We start from the raw sequence: 18063 nt of genomic DNA on the forward strand, positions 1-18063 counted from the left end.
TGATTATCCGCTAAAGCACTTAGTCAGTTCAATATGTTGCGCTGTTTTACTAATGACTGAAACAAAAAATGTTTGTACACATTTCAATGCACTTCGTCTAAAATACAGGTACAAAAATACCATATTTGTACTCTATCACTGCGCTCTTTACACACACCTCTGTTAGCTAAAAGAGAATTAAACTTGTTTACTCTTAACAACAAATCTATGTTAATATCTTTAACCAATACTCTCTTTAACGCTGTTGGACTGAAGTATTATCAAATAGACATAATATTGCTCAATTAATTGCAGCTGACATTAATTCACTCAGAAAGAACATTTATGACGAAATTAATTCAGTAGATAACATTGATAAAAGGATTACTAAAAAACAAAATAGTGCATTGTCGCATTAAAAAATTAAAAGATCCTCGGTACTTTCTATAACGCAGACGCAACACCCTTCAAAGAAAAGAAAAGATATTGGAGGGTAACTGGAATATTTATACCCAATTTTTATCCCACTATTGCAAAGTATAATCAAATTCTATTGTGTTTGATACAAATTATTCAAATCAAAAAGTCTCACTTTGTGAAATCATGTTAGAACATATGTACATATGTATACCGTATAAAATTGCTTCCAATTTTTACCATGTTTATAAGGCATTTTAAATTTAAAATACCCTTATAGTACGAGTATATGTAATACCATGTTCAGACCGACACTTAATCACAAGATTTCGGCTGTTGAGTAGTTTATCCCACTAATCTTTTAAATTTAAAAGATTTCGCAATACAAAAATTACAGTTCTTAATCTCGTCTCCGAGGTGATATGAATCTAATTCACGCGAAAACTCTCTGTGCGACTCTGATTTAGCATCATCTACTTATCAGCATTGGAAATCTATTACATTATCCCAGCTGATTTAAACACTACAAAGAGAAAAAAAATTTAAACAAACAAATGAATTAAACGCAATGAATCTCAATTCACCTGAAAATCGACTTCCCAAATAAAAAAATGCGTCCATTATTTCCATTATATGGAAAATATTTAAAAGAAGACGGCTTTTATAACAAAATACTATATAAGAATGTTTTCTTTTAATAAATATTAAGCGATGTGAATTCTTGAATGGCAAAAACATCTGTTTTATCTTCTCTCCAACGGCAGTGAGAACGGACTTGATTAGTGAAGAAATTAAATGTAATCTAATCACTTAAAATTTTTAGTGGGAACATATGAGAACATGTATAAAAATTTTAAAGATTTGAATAATGCATTTTAATTATCTTATTTTCAGGGACTTTTAAATATTTATTAAATATCGCTTTTACGTAGGATGCAAAAAGTTACCTAAGTGATGCTATTGCGAGAGCGGAAAAAGTATTTAACACCTTCGAGCTGCAATGAGCCGATACATATGTATGCATCATGTGTAAATGGTCTGTATACATCAACGTAAAGTACACACAAATCATGTTTTTGCATTAGGTGTTTATTTGGTGTGCGTAGGCGATAAGGTAAAAAATACGTAGGCAAACTTGAAAGTCGTTGTTTGTCGTTGTCAAATGAATTAATAAAATTGGAATATTTTTCAAGAAAATAGTTGTAAAAACATGACACATACATACATATACATATATGTACGTACGCATAAGTATAAAAATGGTTGCAAAACCAAATCTAAAAAAATTAACGTGGGAGCAACGAAATAATATTAACTTAAAACTCATTTTACCCACACTTTTTCTGTAATAAAATTATTAACATTCAAACTAGTTTGTAACGATATACTATATACATATGTATGTATATTACATATTATATTTATTTTCTTCTAATTGTAATAAAATTAATAATAAATATATAGCTTCTGATTTCAAATATACCATAGAAGGTCACACATAAAGTTGATTTAATGTGTTATAATGATTTATACTCCATTTGCAAGGAAATATTTTTTATATATCCTAAATATTTTAAGTCAAATACAAAAAATAATAGAGAGAATAAGTATATTTAAATGTTTTTTGTTTTTGTTATATATAAAGATGTACTGCCACCAGGATTGTGCCGATATGTAAAAACACCGTGGGAGAAAAGGAATTAGGTCCCAGTAACACGAATTCACATAAATATGCACGGTGGCGAACCGTTTTCTTCTGCAGGATGGGGCTGATCGAGATAACTGCAGGTAAGGCTTAAAACAATTGGAGGCTCCACGGTAAGAGATACTGGAAGAGGTATCGATAGTGAGGCCGCTGAACTACGTAACAAAACTCCCTATGGCATTGTTAAGGACCAAAACTAACCGTGGCTCACGAGCCTACCAAAGAAACCTAACTTAACCTAAAGTGAACAATTTCAACACTTCGAAATTCGTGTGTTACAAATTACGGTTAGGTTTTCATATATTTAATCTTTAAAAAAAAATTGTTTCGTATAAAAAGAACAATGATTTTACAAAAAATGTAAAGATTTAAAATTTCTAAAGAAAAATCTTAAAGGTATATTAAATCGACGATTGCAAAAAATTATGCTATAAATCGAATTTAAAAGAGCTTTTCATCGTACTTACTTGGAAATGCAAGATGATAGTCCAAATGAGACCAAGGGTCAATTTGGGATTGCCATCAACGATATCTTCAGCTCGGATGTTAACTAATTTAATTTTTTTGTAACGAAGAAAATCAAGGGCCATTTGGGCATTTTGTAACATATGAAAACGCATTTTTCCTTTTTCGCGTGGCTATAAAAGAAGAAATTTTATATTATTTATGAAACTTTAGTAAATTTAATATAATGAGTTGAAAATTGTGCAACACATATACATATATATTATTTATTTCTAAATATCTAATTAATTAGGGTTTTCACAAGTCTCATAAAGTTATAAGTAATAACGATTCGAAAACATAGTATTGAGAATTGTAAATGTGTAAACTCATTTTTGTATGACATCCAACAACAATTTTTTTAAACAAGTGTAAAAATTTATAATTTTACGATTTTACGATGCTTTACGACGGGTTGTGAGTACCCCAAATGTGAAACAAAATAAAAAAAGTATGCATTTTAAGGGTAAAACATTTTGTGATTAGAATATTGAAACATGTTAAATTAATTTCTTTATCAATATCAAACGACGAAATCATTTAACGCTTCTGGCCCGAATGATATTACAGTGATCAAATTGAAAGGTGAATTTTTAATTTATATAATGTTTATCGAATCGATAAATTTTTTCATCGATTTTTACTATGTCTGAACTTATTGAACAAAGAAGTGCGATAATGCACCATCTCATTCTGCATTGGTTATTCGTGATAATTTCGCCACATTTTCAACTAATATCGTGCCGCAACCACCGCATTCGCCTGATTTACCTTCGTGTAACTTCTGGCTATTCACATTACCACTCCGAGGATACCGTTTTGAATCAATTAAGGAAAGCTGAATCGTGCTATGATGACTGGAAAATTCGTTGACTTGGACCCCAAACTCAATTTTTATCTTCACGCAACTTCCACGGTTTTTAAAGCTAAAGGCGCTCTTAGTTTTGTTAAACGTTGGTCTAAAGAATTTAGAGATCCGCTTACCACAAAAATTCTTTTTACATCTCTGGTGAGGCCTATATTGGAGTATGCTTCTGTGGTTTGGAACCCTAGTTACCAAGTCCATTCTGATAAGTTAGAGTCCGTTCAAAAACAATTTTTACTTTTTGCCTTGAATCATTTGCATTGGGATTCCAGTTTAAATCTTCCCCCTTACATTAACCGTTTAAAACTTATAAATCTCCCGACACTCGCTAGTCGTAGGGAGATGCTTGGTATAATATTTCTTGTAAAACTCGTGAATGGGTCAGTCTGTAGCCCATCTCTTTTATCTGATATTAATTTTGACGTTCCCGCTCGCCCTACCAGGCAGTTTAGACCCTTACTTTTAAAATTTTCTAGAACAAATTTTGAGTTAAATGAACCATTCCGCCGTATATGTCATGATTTCAATTTTCATTCCAGCACATTTGATCTAACAGACTCACTCTTTACCATTAAAAAAATTATTTTATCTACTCTTAACAAGTAACTTTTAAAAATTATAAACTTTAATCTAATTCTTAATTTCGGCTGTTGAAATTTTTGTTTCTGTAGCTGAGCAGCTTAAGATCGCAACGCTTAAAACTCTCTTGCCTTTTATGACTCGGCTAATTCCGCTCGTTTGCGGATCGCGCCCCTCGCGTCGGTTGGGCGGGAGGAGGGTAATCGTTGGGTATTATTATTAAGTGCATTGTAGTGGGAAGGGATTACTTTGAAGGAGATGAAATGGACAAAATTCACCTTTCAATTTGATCACAGTATTATATGCAACACCTAAAGTTTAAACATCTCTAAAAATGTTTAATTCAGTGTTGCTTGATTGTAGAAAATACCACATCGTCTTTAACTTTTTTACAGCTATTGGTCGATCTTTCGACCAGCAACTTTGATTAATCACCAAGTCGAAAATGAACGAGATATGTCGTGAAATCAATAATTGTATGCGATTTTGCATCTTTCTGATTCCGTGGCTAAACGGCTCAATGTAACAATCTCAAAAAATTTTAAGCACCGAGATTTTTTTATTATAAGCAAAATAAAAAGTTGAAATAAAATCAATGGAGTGGATCTAGGTGCCGTCGGAAATGGGTTAAGCATTCCTGAATACAGGGTTTGTCGGGAAAGTAATAGGACTGACTTTCTTTCGCCGCGACTGTACTTCGGAGCATGCGCGCACCGACTGGATTCGCTAGAGGGCGTTCCTAGCTAACTAAATTCTGTGTGAAACTCGGTGAATCTGCGACAGAGACATTTGGTATGACTAAAAGTTGATTTGGCAAGAAGTGGTGTGTTTCGGTGGCACCCGACCTTTTAGGAGGGCGGGGAAGAGGTCGCTGATGATGTTGGGAGATCTGCGACTTCAAACTAAAACCGATAATGTCACTCGTGTGCGAAAAGTTTTGAACTTGTACTGTCGACTAAGTATTCGTTTAATTGCCCAGATGTTAAATTTATCAAAATCTGTGGTTTATGGCATTTTGACGGAGCACTTGAACATGCGCATGGTGTGCGCGAAGATGGTACCAAAAGCGCTCACTAACGACTAGAAATTGCGGCGGGTGGAAATGTGCCAAGAAAATTTGAACATGTGTGAAAGTGACCCCCAATTTTTGAATAACGTAATCATAGGTGACGAGTCATGTATCTTTAGATGAAAGACACACTATTTGAATCGACAGAGGCGATCAAAACAGCATGCCACTCGGCTCTCAGGGCTATTCCGGAGAATGCCTTCCATGACGGCTTCAATCCTTGGAAATCGCGCTGGCAGCGCTGCCTCGACGCAGAGCCAGTCCTATTACATTCCGGACAAACCCTGTACATAAGGTACTGTTTAATATTTCTGCCATTTGTGTTTACAATACTTTATTTGTGAGTTACGACGCGAGCAAAGTTAAGTGCTTTATTGGTTTTTCAAAGTGTTTTCCAAGTTTTTGTAAGATATTTAGAGTGAGAATATTTAAATATAAGGGTATTTCAACTTAGACGCCTGTTTACACTTTTTTATAAAAATACTTTGATTTTGCGCTTAATGTGATTTCCTGTTGGAAAAAAATTTTGCTTTCTTAGAAAATGGATCCTGAATAAAAAATAGATAATAATAGCGACATGGAAGACTTTTGTGGACGTAGCTCTGTCGAATTCATATCAAGTGGTGGCTCCAGCTCCAACGAAAACAGGGATTCAGCTGAATAATAGGGGATGGGGTGTTTGAGGCTTCCTCGGAAACAAATGAAAGGATTCATATTTATGAAAATGCACAATTCAAACTAAAAAGAAATAACAAAAACCAATGCGGATGAAATGAAAACAGTTGTTGGATGCATGTTGTAATATGCTACAATCAACTTTCATCTCTCAAAGATTACTCCTCGCTTGGTAATAAGGCAGTGAAAGAAGCAATCGTACAAGATCGATTTACTTTCTTTACTCCAAAAATGTACAGCTAGATAAGCCATAGTATAATACCAAAACTTACTATGTTGATGATTTGGTGGAATGTTTGAAGAAAACTAAAGCAATGCCGACAGGATAGTATGTATCAAAGCATTAATAAATAAATGACGAAGTTCAAGGGGCGCGGCACATTAAAAAAGTGCATGCCTCTCAAGCCTGTTAAACGTGGTATAAAATGTGGCTTATACCATGGCAAGAAACTTCAAAAAAAAAACTAGAACACTGGGAGAGGAAGTTGTGTTCAAATTAACTAGATTATTGGCAGAAATAGATGTCGTATTGTACTTCAGTCGGTTTTTTATATCTGTTAATTTATTGGACACTATTTCCTTTCCAGCCATTGGCACCATTATGGCAAAGAGGAAAAATATGCCTACATTTTCTGGCAACGAATTGAAAAAAGGTGGAACGGAGTTCAAGTGAACAGGACACCAATGAGGTCTTGGTACTGAGAAATTGTCATCAAGCAAGAGTTATTAGCGTTACAAAAACACTGAAAGCAGCCGAAACAGTATATGACCCATGTCACTAATGCTTCTAATTTGTGAAGAATTTTATCCGGATAGCACAATGATTTACCACCACCAACCAGGCCACCTGATTGTTGTTTCCAAGATTTTCATTTAACAATAACTTAAAAATTTCCCTAATAACCTACTTCAAAAATTTTGTTTCAACATTGCTCGTAGAAAGGCCGGTCGAAAGGATAACTGATGCAATGCAACTGTACGCTCTACCAAAAGACGCGAAAACGAAATTCGGATAGCGGCTCGCACCAGCAGTGTCGGGAGTGCATCAGCTGATGCAGAAGCAGCAAACCGATCCATTTCTCTTGGAAACTATAGAGTCAGGCGGATGTGTCACCAAATTTCAAGTACCGACGAACCTGTTTTTAATTGGAAAAAATACCCAGTCGCACTTACGTAGCGAAACAGCTGATTTTTAAAAATAAAAATTACTAACAAATGTGTGATATGATCTCAAGTATATCCGATTTCTTTGTTTCAAAGTTGAAAGCTAAAAATTGAATTAACTTTATGTTGTATAAAGCAATATTTATTTTTTGTTATTACTAATAGAAGGTCCAATTTTTTTAAACGAGTTAAGGCAAACTTATGTTAAAAAAGTTTATTTATTACACGACAATTTTATTTTACACGGTCTTCTTTAAAATTTGAAACGATTTAGTAGCACCTTAACATAAAGATCTTGTCTTTTAAAACGTTTTTGTTGCCCGGCAAACTATTTAAAAAGACTTATGTATACATATGTATAATTTCTAATATTTTAAAATAAGCATGAAATTATATTTCTAACTTACCAGGTGTTCATTTGATAAAACTTCCAAAAGCGTTAGCAAATTGTGGCCATCCCTTAGATCCTCGAATAGATCATCCACTTGTCTTTTAGCCTATTAAAAATAATTTAAAAAAACATGATTTTCTTTTGAAAAAATTTCCATTACCAAAATATTGTTGTATGTGTGTATGAATATAATATAAAAACTTAAAACAATACGTATATATAACAATATAGATTAAAAACAAATAATACATATCTAAAACACAAAAATATTTCTTAAGTTAGTTGCGAAAGTCACAATTAATACTAAAATATTGCATTATTATTACAAATTAAGCTTTTATAATAATTATTAGACTTCATAAGAAAACTTTATTTAGTTATAAAAGACTTGTTACATTTACAATAAAAAAAAATAAAAAATGTATTAAAATTAGTAATGTTTGAAGTGAATATTACAAAATAAATAGTTTTTTATGTTGTATAAGTACCATTTATGTTGATGTAACTAAAATAAAATAAATATAATAAATTATTTTACATTTAACAAACATAAGTTTAAATAATATAAGTATTTATGGAAAAGAAAATTCATGCGGTCACGTTTCAACGGTGACGTGTTTTTGCTACATCAATAGCCCATGAGTATACGACGTGAACTGTTGCAGAAGATTGATAACCTCACTTCTTTTGAATATAATGCTGTTCCCATGACAATGAGAAGACCGGAACAAATCAAGATGTACAGGTGAAAAAAATATATACCAAAAACGAAATGCTGTCAGTAAAAGCGACAAATTCAACTTCATACTTGATCTGAATATGGTTTATACATATATGCGACGTATGTACGAATAATACCTAATTAAAGAATAAACGATAAAAACGAAATTTACTAGAAAATCTACTGATAGGATGAAAGTCAATAGTCCTCTACCTGTAAAAAATTTACAAAAACTTCACTATGAAAAACAGGATTGTTGTATTTTTCTAAAAATTTCAGATTGAAATTGTTTTCCAATCAGTGAAATGCAAGGCAGTGAATTAAGAATCATTGAATAATAAACCATGGGGTTTTATATGTATATGCAAAAATTAAATAAAATTATTGTTTAAATTAAAATAGGAATCTGATGTAATCAAACTGAAATAACTTCATTTTATAACTATGAAAGTTTAAACTTACTGAAGGTGGACAACATGGATATCCATTAGTGAAAACACACATATGTAACATTGTGTATTTCTGAAAATAGAGCAGATTTTGTTTTATTTATATTATTACAATAGGCTTTGAATTCCGGAAGTAAATTATATAACTTCTGAATGGCTATAAATTTTAAAGAAATTTTTAGTCAAAGCTAAATTTGAATTAGCATTAAATTTGTCTCGTCTTGAATTTGCATCGTTTAAATGAAATCCCATTTCATAACATGTTAAGAAAAAATAAAATAAAAGGTATGTTAAATATCTTAGAGTTTTCAACTATACTAAAATTGTTTTTCCAAAAGTTATGTTTAATTTTCTATTAACAAAATAAATATAATTAATAAATTTTGGAAAATTAAACTTTTAAGAAAATATAATTTGTGTAAACCATTCCTAATTATTACGTATGTCCAAACGTTAACGGACAAATAGAGGTTTTTATCGAATATAAAACTAACGAACAAATATAAAGTAACTTATTATTAAAACTTGTTAATGTATACTATGTATAGTATAACACTTCTTCTTACGAAATAAATAGGATTTCATTGCTTTTAATGATAGTAAAAGAAATCTATCTTTATGCAATTTATATATTCATAAGGTGGACACATTTACTTTGTGCCTTGTGTCACAATATCCTCCATTGCTCCATTATAAGCAAATTAAACTTATAACTTTATTAGTCACTTTTTTGTCAATAATGAATGTAATTACCTTAATATATTCCCAATGCTGCATTGTAAAATCAGATTAAATAGTTAAAATTAATAAATAATGAAGAAAATATATAAAAAGGGAAGGCTAGGTAAGGGTGTAACCGAACATTTTATAACCTCGCAATTTTTAAGGATCAAAGAAGTACTCTCAGGCGTTGGTAAAACTTTATATTAAACAATCGAAAATTTTATACTCTTGCAACTTGCAAGAATAAAAGCCAGGGAAATACTTTAAGGTGTAAAACCAATCATATAGAGTAAAGCCAGTCGGATGTTCGAGAATCCTGATATTAGTTATATGGGGGCTAGCCAAGTTTTCGCTCAAATTTGTCTATTTTAGGCACAAAAATACACTGTTATGAATAAAACACGCGCTCTTATATTCATTGGAATAACTCACATATTGACCGATATATGCGGTATAAAGTCAATCCGAAGTTCGAAAATCTTTATACTAAGTATAAGGGGGCTAGGGAAATATTGGTCCGATTCAACCCATTTTTGACAAACAGAAATACCATTATTAGAGAAGGATTATCCCTTAATTTTAGTTATATATATCACACATTGACCGGCATTTACGAACAAAAGTCAACTATAGGAAACGGGGTCTAAATTTTCGGTATCCAGGAGCTTGAACATTTTTCATTGGAATTAAATAACTTTTGATCATAAGGTGGCACACATTAAAGACATTATTTGTACAAAGTTTTATCCCGTTATATTAATTGCTTACTGATTTATGTACTGGAACTCAACGAATCAAGTGGAATTTAAAATTGTGCTATATTGGAAGTGAGCGTGGTTGTTGTCCGATTTCGCCCATTTTCACAATGTGACATAAGGATGTTTGAATGCCACGAACTAAATTTTGTCGAAATCGGTTGGTCGGGTCCCGAGATATGGGATTTCACGGCCATTGCCAATTTTTCGCTCAAAGCTCCAGCTCCCATAATTCCCCACGCCCACATTTTTCAAAAAAGTGCCCCTTGCTACAGCGATCTTCTGTACCAAATTACAGGTTTATATTTTAACTTAGTTATGGCATTTTATATGTTTTCGGTTAATGGCGATTTGTGGGTGTGGCAGTGGTCCAATTACACCCATATACGAACTTGAATTTTTTTTTACTAGGGAACCCACATATAAAGTTTTATCGATCTAAATTTTTATTCAAGTTACAGCTTGCACGGACGGACAGGCAGACAGTCAACCGGATTTCAAATTTTCTCGTCATCCTGATCATTTATATATACATATATATTTAACCCTATATCTATCTCGTTTAGTTTTAGGTGATACGTACAACCGTTAGGTGAACCAAACTATAATACTCTGTAGCAACTGATTGCGGGAGTATAAAAATGTTCCAAAAGCATTTTATATTCGTTATTCGACGAGACCGTGAATGAATCTCAATCATATTTGGTATGTTAGTAATTGATAGTACTATATCGGCCACTTAATTACTTAGTTTCATATCCGATACATTTGTATTAAAATCAATAAAACACAAATCAATATATTGCTATACTGCTAATTAAAATATATTATCGCTTTATTTAATGGTATATCTTTTATTTAAAGAGATATAAACTCAACCAAAGAGACGGAATTTAATAACAAATATAAATATAAATACATAATAATTATATATACAAGGTGGGTTCCAAAGTAAACAGGACTTTTTGAATCTAGCGCCCCTAGTGGCGCGTCGACTGGTGCGTTGGTGCGTCTGCTATCTTTATCGATTGCCCAGTGAGAATTTCATTTGATTGATTGGAAATTAGGTTATTGCGTTTTAAGTATCAGTATGTTTGTATTATCGGTGGGAAAATGAGCTTCGAACAAAGAGCCAACATTAAATTTTGTTTTAAAATTGGTAAAACTTTTACCGAAACGTTTCAATTGATGAAACAAGTTTATGGCGATGATTGCCTATCCCGTAGCAGAGTGCACGAGTGGTTTTCAAAGTGGTCGTGAGGACATAAATGACGACCAACATGTGGGCCAATCAAAATCCGTGATCACCGGAAATTCCATCGAAACTGTGCGTGAATTCAGCAAAAATCAGCCGAAATCATCATCGAAATTCATGGAAATGGAATTGAAAATGTCCAAAACATCGATTTATCGCATTTTGACCAAACATTTGAGCTTACGAAAGGTATGTGGACGGGTTGTTTCGCACAAATTAACTGACGACCAAAAATTGATCAGAATTCAAAAAAATCACATTTTAACCATTAACCACTCCCTGTATTCATCTGATATGGCACCGTGAGACTTTTTCTTTTCGGAAAATTGCATTTGCCCATGAAAGGAAAACGTTATGCACGCGTAGAGGCCATTCAAAAGGCCTATGGCCATTTTGAGGGAAAACTTCGGAGAACAATTCATCTCAAGAAATGGACCCGTACGTTGGCCACCAAGATCATGCGATTTAACGCCTTTAGACTATTTTTTGTGGGGCTACGTCAAGTCTAAAGTCTACAGAAATAAGCCAGCAACTATTCCAGCTTTGGAAGACAACATTTCCGAAGAAATTCGGGCTATTCCGGCCGAAATGCTCGAAAAAGTTGCCCAAAATTGGACTTTCCGAATGGACCACCTAAGACGCAGCCGCGGTCAACATTTAAATGAAATTATCTTCAAAAAGTAAATGTCATGAACCAATCTAACGTTTCAAATAAAGAACCGATGAGATTTTGCAAATTTTATGCGTTTTTTTTTAAAAAAAGTTATCAAGCTCTTAAAAAATCACCCGATATATTGCATATATGTACATATACTATATTATGTATATTGTATGCAAATCGTATTTTTCATGTTTTGAATATTACTTTTCTAAACTGCAGTTTACGGAACAAATCATAAAACCCATAAACAAGTACTGGCGTTTAATTTTTCCTGGTATCACGGGACCGAAATTAGGTATGAACATACTAACTCTTACACTCCAAATTTGAACGTTAAGATATATATTTGGACATATATTTCTAAACATTAGCAATGTATAGTCTCCATTGGCAATATTGCTAGAAATAAAGATTTTTAGAACATAAAAAGTCTTGCGGTATTTTTATTTAATTTTTTTTTATTGAAATTGAAATGAATTTTTGATGACTCATGCCCAGCTCTTGACCGATGCTACGGCTGCTACTATGCCGGTCTCTTTCGACCAATTCAGCGATTTTATCGCAATTTTCGACGACAGGCCTTCCGGAGCGTGGCGCATCTTCGACCACCTCTACACCAGAACGAAAACGTTGAAACCATCGTTGTGCAGTGAAAATGGAAACTGTATCGGGTCCATAAACTGCACAAATTTTATTGGCGGCTTGAGATGCATTTTTGCCTTTATCGTAGTAGTGCTGTTAAATATGCCGTATTTTCTCTTTATTTTGCTCAATGTTTGCGGCGCTATAACTCACGAACGACTTAAAAGAAACGACAATCAATCAAACACGTGTTAGCGCGTGAAATGAGCTTTACAAAAAGGTATAGCATGACCCGATGCGACGAATAAAACTAGAACTACGCCTTTTCAGCGCCAACTAGCGAAAATACCGCAAGACTTTTTTGACAACCTATTATCTTTGAATGATGCTATGCGTGGGAAGTGGCGTTGTCTTGTTGAAACCAAATGTCGCCAAAATCACGAACTTTAATTTCAGGCATCAAATTGTTGGTTATCATGGCGTGATAACGGTCACCATTGACTATAACGTTCTCTCCGCCATCCTTTTTGAGGAAATATGCACCGATAATTCCACCGGTCCACAAACCACACCCCAAACCTTTTTCTTTGGAAGTGACAGCTCTTGAATCTCTTCAGGTTGCTCTTCGTCCCCACTGCAATATGATTAAATGACAAACAATACTGAAAAAATAGCATGGCAGCTTGACACACTCACGAGTGATCTGTCAAAAAAGGCTATTAAAAATGGTACCTCTACTTTGATCACCCCTTGTTGCCTGTCGAGATTTACGCGTTGTATGTAATCTGACAATATTTTGGGAGAGCATAAATATTAAGTGTTGTTTCGACAGATGTTTGGAGTAAATATTTTGTATACAAATATTTTTAGTCTGGGTTTACATCTTATTTTTTAAATTATATTTCAGATTGACATAAGGCATAGTTATAAATAATTTTTTTCTTTCTAAGACTTTAAAATTAAGGATGGTTGTTTTTAAAACTCCTTATCTTTTAAATGACACCTCTATACAAATAGAGCTGTTTCCTAAAATGTGCTTACATATGTATATAGTAAAATATAAAATTACGGTCCTCTAAGCCAAAAAGAAAATATGAAACATAAATTTAAAAAATTTAAATTGAATTCGAATTGTAAAAACTTGTCAGTTTTCGAGTTTTGTTATACAAATTTATATACATATGTGTAAACATATGAAACCACTTTTACATAAATACTATATGTATAACATAATAATGAAGGTTTTTTAGTTCAATAATAATTTAGATTGATAAACTTTAAGCTAAGTAAAAAGTGGGTGAAATATCTAATGTCCCTTCCCGCTATTTTTTATATGCATACACACATACTATAAAATTTGTAATACATACCTTTTTAAGATGTTTGTTAACCCATTTCGTAAATGTCTTCTTCTGAATAGCATCTCGCTCATCTAGTAATATATTGAAAATAATAGACAAAAATTAATACAAATTCGTCCATATGTATCAAAATACACATATGACTACAAACTTCTATATAATATAGTAAATAAGTGCATAATTGTGGCTTATTGATCTGCACAAATAGAAATTCTTGCCAATAATTAAAATGTAGTTAAAACAAGAAAACCCGTTAACTTCGGTCGTTTCTGTTAGTAACTATGTGTTCAGTTTGTATGGAAGCTATATGCTATAGTTTTTTAGAGATTACATTGTTGCTTTAGGAAATAAAATAGATACCAAATTTCGTGAATATATCTTGTCAAATGTGAAAGTTGTCCATACAAGAACTTGATTCCGATCGTTCAATTTGTATGGCAGCTATATGCTATAGTTAACCGATCTGAACAATTTCTTCGGAGATTACATTGTTGCCTTAGAAAATAATATATACCAAATTTAGTGAATACTTATATCTTGTCAAATGTGAAAGTTTTCCATACAAGCATTTGATTCCGATCGTTCAGTTTGTATGGCAGCTATATGTTATAGTGGTCCGATATCGGCCGTTCCGACAAATGAGCAGCTTCTTGAAGAGAAAATGACGTTTGCAAAATTTCAAAACGATATCTTAAAAACTGAGGGACTAGTTCGTATATATACAGACAGACGGACATGGCTAAATCGACTCAGCTCGACATACTGATCATTTATATATATACTTTATAGGGTCTTCGACGATTCCCTCTGGGTGTTACAAACTTCGTGACAAACTTAATATACTCTGTTCATTATACCCTGAACTGCACTTTTAGACAAAGGGACATTTTTAGGTATAGAACCGCGCTCATGTTGACAGCAATAATGTGGGTACACAGTTACTTCTTTTAAATATGAATTTAATAACCAATCCAGGTAATGATAATTTTACTCAGAAAAGTAATGGCATTCCCATTATTGTCACATATCGATGCAGAAACTCGTTATTAGGTTAGACATGTTTATTTTCATCATTTTTATGTTAGCGCTCAAAGTATTTTCGTGAATGATATAACTTACAGATTCCTCTGAAATGGTAATAATGTTAACTACCTTATTTAATTTCTTTGTACGTTCTATTATGTTCTCTACGTGTGAACGGAGTGCTTCATTTGTGCTGCTTGTATCTAATTAAACAGATGTGATTTATCAAAAAACGAAATTCACATTTGCCATTATAAACCAAAAGAGCAGCGACTTTGTGACTTTGTATAATTGGATGCATAATCATGAAACTTTAATAGTATTCTAGTTAGGGTTGAATATAAATCTAAAATCATAGTTAATGGCGAATGACGTCTTTTGTTATAGCAACTGCTGGTTATCAATATCTAGAACTTTACCGAATTTCATCTTAAATGTATGTCAGTCATGATGCCAGAGAATTGCTTGGCTGTCAGAATTGCAAACCAATTCTGATTTTCATTGGTGTCACGGAATCTGTTTGGATATTCGTCTTTTCGAACATACGCAAAACCAATATTCGAAGCAGCTGTTTACTAATGGGACAAAACTTGCAAATGAATACGTTTGGAAGCAATCCTATTTAAGTTTTTAATGAGTTCCGATTTAAAGGAAGGTTTTAAGAGATAACATTTATCGAATGAATGAAGACGCATTTGGGTGTTAAATTACGTTTATAACGTTTTGTAAAGCTTCTTTAAGGGGGGAGCCGCTTTAGAAGCTTCAAAAAATCGATTTTTTTTTGCTTACATTTCTTTAAAAATTATCTAAGAATATGTGCCCAAAGTTATAGATGGAAGAAGCTTGAACATATGTTTAAACAACATAAAGTACAATTTTTTTGGTCAAAAACCACTTTTTTTTTAATTTTAAAAAACTTTGGAATTTTATTTTTTTTTTTTTTTGAAATTATCTTAGTTTAACTAGAACATAAGTTATTAACAAATATGAATCTCTTTGAATTTTTTGTTTCCGATAGAAATTGCGACCTGCATACTGCCCGCCGTCCGACAAATGTACATGCGAGATGCATCGGGCAATTGCTTCCCAAAGGCAGAATATCAAAGATTTCGTATCCAAAAAATTTCGAATGATGTTTAAATATAAACCCTAGAAATTTCGCTTTAATCAATTATTTTTTTCCCTCCCAAAAAAAAAAACCTCAAAAAAAATCACATTTTTTTCAAAATTCAATAGTTGAGACATTTCGTGTTTTATTTCTCCTATAGAAATAAAGATAAATTAATTCGTAACAATAAAATGACCTGATTTCTTAACTTACAGTTCAAATCTGTCAGCGACTATATTCTTGCTTTGTTTCTGATAGCAAAACCGATAAAATTGGTTTCCGTGACATTCAAAATCGATACATATTCTGTTTCGAACATTAAACCAATAATATCTGAATTCATGACACCTACTACTTTTTTTATCGGTTTCAATTTTAATTCCGACAACTATCAGATTCCACAACACCCCTGAATATCAACGCACGAATTCGGCTTTCGATGAAAACATAGCACGATAGAGTAAGTAAATAGAATTAGTAACGAACTAAGAAAATAATTTGAGCACAGAGAGTACTGTTCAGCAAAATTTCTAGACGTAGCTCAGGCATTAGATCAGGTGGGGCATGAAGGCATTTTATATAAGATTAAAAAAAATTTACCTTTAGAATTTTATAAAACATTGGAGTCTTATTTAAATAATAGACAAATTATGGTTAAAGTAGGAGATTTTATATCTGATAAGCGACATCAAAGGGCAGATCCAATACTCTCAATTGACTTCATGGATCTCTAATCATCTTGAAAAATCGTAATAAGCCTCTACATCCGGATCACCAAGTATTTATGTCTGTGTATAATATACAGTGATGTGCGATGAAATAAAGCCATACATTTTCTGATGATATTATTGCACTTAAATTTTTTTAAGAATCTAACATGCCATGAACTAACTGTAGTTCAGCACTCACATCGTCTGTGTATATTTTCCCGATACTTCTGAATTCAACTTCGCGTTCATTTTTAACAAATCAGTAAAAATGTGCTATTAACTGTGCAGCAACGTGTGCGTTAAAATAGAGCCAACCGATAAAGTAAAACTTTTAGTGACATTAAAACATATTTATACAATATAATTTTCAGGCAAACGTGAGTAAAGGTTTCTAGTTTTTTGAATTTGGAGTAAATTTGGGTGTTTAATTCTTTTTGGGTCTAAAAATGGGTAGAGCCAAACACTGCAGAACTGAATGCAGAAAATTGATAAAAAATTTAAGAAAGCAAGGCAAAAGTCAAAGAGAAATAGCTGGATTAGTTGGCTGCTCAAAAAAAATGGTTGAAAACGCCATAAATTACAAAGATATCCCAGAAAACAGAGGCAAAAAGCCCAAAACCAACGAGGGTTTGCGAAGGCGTATCCTGCGTCACGTTAAAAAAAGATCCGTTTGTGACCTCTTCCGCACTCAAGAAACAGTTTTCTTTGGATGTGGATACTTCAACAATTAGAAAACTGTTAATCAAAGAAAGATTAAAGGCTAAAACAGCTCGAAAGGTACCGTTTCTAACCAAAGGAAACGTAAAAAAAACGATTAAAATTTGCCGAGGATCATGTGAATTGGCCAGCAATGGTTGCCTTGCAGTACACTAGAATTTTGAATGAAACTATGTTGCCTTACGCAGAGCTTAACATGCCGCTTCGATGGGTGTTCCAGCAAGATAACGACCCAAAACACACATCGAAGCGGACAAAAGAATGGTTTAGTCAAAATAACATCCAAGTTCTATGCTGGCTGCCACAGTCACCAGATCTAAACCCAACTGAAAATTTGTGGCGAGAGGTTAAAGTGGCTCTTAGAGGAAAAAATCCAACAAATAAAGATGCCCTTTGGAAACCAGTGAAGGACGCATGGGAGCAAATTCCAGCTGCTAAGTGCCAGAATCTAGTGGATTCGATGCCCAGGCGTTGCTCAGCAGTTATAAAAAATAAAGGATACTGCACTAAATATTGCACTAAGCTTTAACATAGTTGCATCGTTTCTTTTAATTATTTCATAAAAATTTTTGATTTCAGGTCATGAGATACGACTGAAATTGAATAATTACTTTTGGCTCTATTTTAAGTCACAGCCGAAATAAGATATG

At 32.8% G+C, this 18063-nt stretch overlaps 1 protein-coding gene across 21 annotated transcripts in view; it reads right to left on the minus strand.

Moving 5' to 3' along the window:
* LOC126754486 (microtubule-actin cross-linking factor 1) overlaps window positions 1–18063 on the minus strand; it is a 147588-nt gene that overhangs the window by 94370 nt on the left and 35155 nt on the right. For 11 of the 21 annotated variants that reach the window (XM_050466478.1, XM_050466474.1, XM_050466475.1 and 8 more), the window contains 5 exons: window positions 13865–13926; window positions 9272–9289; window positions 8532–8591; window positions 7365–7454; window positions 2569–2739 (listed from right to left, as the gene is read on the minus strand). In XM_050466478.1, coding sequence (XP_050322435.1) covers window positions 2569–2739; window positions 7365–7454; window positions 8532–8591; window positions 9272–9289; window positions 13865–13926 — 401 coding nt within the window. The remainder of the gene's footprint in view (window positions 1–2568; window positions 2740–7364; window positions 7455–8531; window positions 8592–9271; window positions 9290–13864; window positions 13927–18063) is intronic. The other 10 variants (XM_050466492.1, XM_050466479.1, XM_050466491.1 and 7 more) reach the window with 1 other exon arrangement.

Source organism: Bactrocera neohumeralis, chromosome 4 (genome assembly GCF_024586455.1).
Source record: "Bactrocera neohumeralis isolate Rockhampton chromosome 4, APGP_CSIRO_Bneo_wtdbg2-racon-allhic-juicebox.fasta_v2, whole genome shotgun sequence".
NCBI lineage: Eukaryota > Metazoa > Arthropoda > Insecta > Diptera > Tephritidae > Bactrocera > Bactrocera neohumeralis.